Below are 409 nucleotides of genomic sequence, written 5' to 3'. Positions count from 1 at the left end.
TCTGCGTTGATGCCCTAAATCATTGGCTTTGCATTTTTCCTTTGGAACTGGTTAATTTGAGGTGAATATGTTCCTTGCCTTGGGTACATATAGTTTAAATTGGACACATTAAATATTTAAATTGGCATGTATTCAATCTTGACGCCTTACCCTTTGATTCTAATAATTCTCAGAGCTGCTCTTTGATTATTCAATATCTATCTTGCAACAGAAAAAGATGTTGGCTGGAGGATTGGCATTCTCGGGTTGATTTCTATATTTGTCCTTTGGGAGAAGTGGTCATGATGATATCATTTGGACAATGGAATTCAGTTATGCACTCCCAGGCAGTTGAGAATTTTGAAATTTTCTCAACCCCTGAATAGCTATGGCTTTCGGATACAGTTCCATGGGATTTTCGATATGGATG

At 37.4% G+C, this 409-nt stretch overlaps 1 protein-coding gene across 1 annotated transcript in view; it reads left to right on the top strand.

Annotated features, from left to right (window-relative positions):
- LOC110423420 (RNA helicase family protein) overlaps positions 1 to 365 on the top strand; it is a 7,888-nt gene extending 7,523 nt beyond the window's left edge. Inside the window, 1 exon segment of the mRNA XM_089784717.1 lies at positions 212 to 365. Coding sequence (XP_089640843.1) covers positions 212 to 365 — 154 coding nt within the window.
- The last annotated feature ends 44 nt before the right edge of the window (positions 366 to 409 follow it).

This window comes from Theobroma umbraticum, unplaced genomic scaffold (assembly GCF_002168275.2).
Source record: "Theobroma umbraticum cultivar Fairchild unplaced genomic scaffold, ASM216827v3 scaffold_20.0, whole genome shotgun sequence".
Classification (NCBI taxonomy): Eukaryota; Viridiplantae; Streptophyta; class Magnoliopsida; order Malvales; family Malvaceae; genus Theobroma; species Theobroma umbraticum.
Note: the sequence above shows the minus strand (reverse complement) of the source record. Positions and strands in the feature narration are given on the sequence as shown.